We start from the raw sequence: 3,009 nt of genomic DNA on the forward strand, positions 1-3,009 counted from the left end.
ACAGAACATATAAAATAAATGTTTTAGTGAAATTTGATAAATTTAAGCAAAAAATTTAATAAGTATGGTAATAATTTACAAAGACTACGATAGAAAGATTGATTTACTGTAGAAGGTTCCTTAGAAGAGACTGTATTCATGCATAACACATGTTATCGTATTATCAAATTTGATAAAGGGGTTTTTCTTTTTCTCAAACTTTATAATTTGATCTAAAGATAAATTACCTTTCCTAGCTAATGATAACATAGGTTAAATCTTATAAAAAATTTTCTTTAACAAAAATTAGAAATGAATGATTATTTGAAGTGATAATCATTTTAATGAATCTTAATTTAATGCTAATATTTCCTAGATTTAATTCTTTTGGGATGTTTGTAGCTAACATTTTAATAATTTAATTTCAATTGTGTCAAATTTTAAATGAAATTATCTCCATCACTAAATTTTTCTCATCCATGTATAAAATTTACGATGAAATTAAGCTTTTCAAATATCATTATTTCCTGCATTGATAAAATTGTTGAAAATTAATTCATGCTTTTTAATTTTGAAATACGGAAGTTTAAATGAAGTTAATAGTTACGGTTTTTTTTTGAATGGTATGCATAATTTTCCGTATTATTCAATTTGAAATTTATTTTCGGATAATAATAGTAAGCTGTTTTTTGTTCAAGATTAGCTTTTCAGATGTATAATTAATTTAATCGATAATTTATAGACTGATAAAACCGGAAATATAATATGGAAATTTGTTATTTGTTAATTTCCAATCATTAGTGATAATAAAAGGGATAATTTTGGTAAAGCATCCGGATTTATTGAAATCAAATATGGTAATATAATGAGACAATTCTTTGCAATAACTTAACAATAATGTTATCATGAATTCGTTCAATGAGATTATATCATCATTTTTGAGGACATATTATGATGTCGTAAAAAAAAAAAAAAAAAAGGAAAAAAATGGTATTGCTTCATTGAACATTGCTTATTTGTGATAGTTGAATTTATACATAATGATATAATGATGCATATTTATATGAAAATATTTATATTCTTCAATTAAAACTATAAATTTATAGTAAACATTCGTATACAGTAAAGCCGTGTATACAGTAGGTGTATAAAAGTGATTTACAGTATGCATGTATCAAATTTAAGATAAATATTCTTGAAGAATATACAAAAGTTATAATTAATGAAGATAAGAATCAAGTGAAAGGTGAAACATATAAAATCAAATATTTTTAATACAGGATAAGACGAAATCAAAGGTAAGTTTAATTAAATAAAGCAAGTAAATCAAATATCCTTGAAAAATTTAATCAAATTAATTCGAAATATCAAGAATTAATTTGATTTAATTCGAATTTATCAATTTCTACGTGACATTTTTGATGTAAAGGAATAGACAAAAAAAAAAACGCCTATGCATTGAAATTAATTTTGAAATTGAATGAAACAATTCAAAAATAATGCAAGGCAAACAAATTATTACATTTTAAAACATAATAAAATAATGGTGAAATGAAGCGTAAAAATGCTAAATGAAACGTAAAATTAATGGTGAATTGGCTAAATTGCAAATAAATTTATAAAATTAAAAGTGAAAAATTTATTTTATAAATTTAGTAAAAATAAAAACTTCATAGCATATACGAAAAAAAAAAAAAAGAAAAAGAAAAAGAACTTCATATACTAATAAAATGAAAGTATATCAAATGGAATAACGATAGAATGTAGTAGAGAAGGATGAAAAAAGAAAATAATTAATAAAAGTAATATCGTATGATCTTTGACCCTTTCACTAAAAACATTCATTAAGAATATTAATTTTTCAAAAAAATTCTAGACCAAAATTGCGTGTAAATATACATCATTATATTCCATTATGAACATATAAGGAATATTTGGTAAAGTATTGTTATTTCTTTTTTCTTTTTTTTTTTAGCACATGATATTGGTCAACTTTACTTTCCCTCATTATTACTGGCTTCAATTAGCTTATCATTAGCTTTTCCTTATTAGCTTACCAAATATGTGTTTTACAGCTTTCCTAACTTGTTTCATTCATTTTTCGGTTTACTATTCATTATTTTCGTCACTAACATTTACAATAACTTAATCGCATATCTCATACTACAAGAAATAATCCAGACAATTTTTGATGAAAACGAAAATAAAATAGGAAATTTAAATAAGCATTGAATTGGAAAGATGAAACGAGAGAAATAGGCAAGAAATTATAATGGTTTGTGATATGGATTGGCAATAAAGATAATAGCTTCCAATTTTTTTTATATTATCCATTCAATCTATTATTGATAAAATAGGAATAGTTCAGTTGCATTAATTGAGAATTTTGTTAAAACTTGAAGATATTAACAGAGGAATTTTATTAAAAATTGAAAATAGCACTTCAGAAGTATGATAATACCTACATAATTCAAGAACAAAGATTTCTTAAAAATTGAGCAATGCATATAAACAATAGGAAATCGCATTTAATACTTAATAAAATAGCAAAGCTGTAATACCTCATCCAAATCATCAAAATGATTTTATTAATTTTTAAAAGTACTAGCAAACTAACAGATAACACATGGCATACAGGAATAAATAACAACTCTGCGTATTTCCATTGCTATCACTAAACTTTGGAATATTCCAAAATAAGATTGTAAGCTTTTGTAAACTTTTGAAATTGACCAAGTATGCGCAATTTCTCGTCAGCAGTTAAATTTTTGCAAATGTATTCGGTAGTGGAATATGACAGATTAAAAGTTCCCTGCGGATCCAAATTCAGCGCCCGTCCAACACGCATATACTCATCCGATAAGTTGCAACACATCATCGTTGGATCATCGGTCTACAAATACGGAAATTTAATTGTAGAAAGAAAATCGGTTAATACAACGACAATATTTTGTTGTTATATTAAAATTTTTTCTAACTTTACAATTATCCAGCTTTCTAAATCACAATCTCAGTAGTATTAGCAATATC

At 24.3% G+C, this 3,009-nt stretch overlaps 1 protein-coding gene across 1 annotated transcript in view; it reads right to left on the reverse strand.

The window, feature by feature from the left end:
- Positions 1–2,653: 2,653 nt before the first annotated feature.
- LOAG_18377 (hypothetical protein) overlaps positions 2,654–3,009 on the reverse strand; it is a gene marked incomplete at both ends in the record, with an annotated part of 2,478 nt that continues 2,122 nt past the window's right edge. Inside the window, one exon of the mRNA XM_020451037.1 lies at positions 2,654–2,872. Coding sequence (XP_020305215.1) covers positions 2,654–2,872 — 219 coding nt within the window. The remainder of the gene's footprint in view (positions 2,873–3,009) is intronic.

This window comes from Loa loa (genome assembly GCF_000183805.2).
Source record: "Loa loa unplaced genomic scaffold supercont3.282, whole genome shotgun sequence".
In the NCBI taxonomy this organism is placed as follows: Eukaryota; Metazoa; Nematoda; class Chromadorea; order Rhabditida; family Onchocercidae; genus Loa; species Loa loa.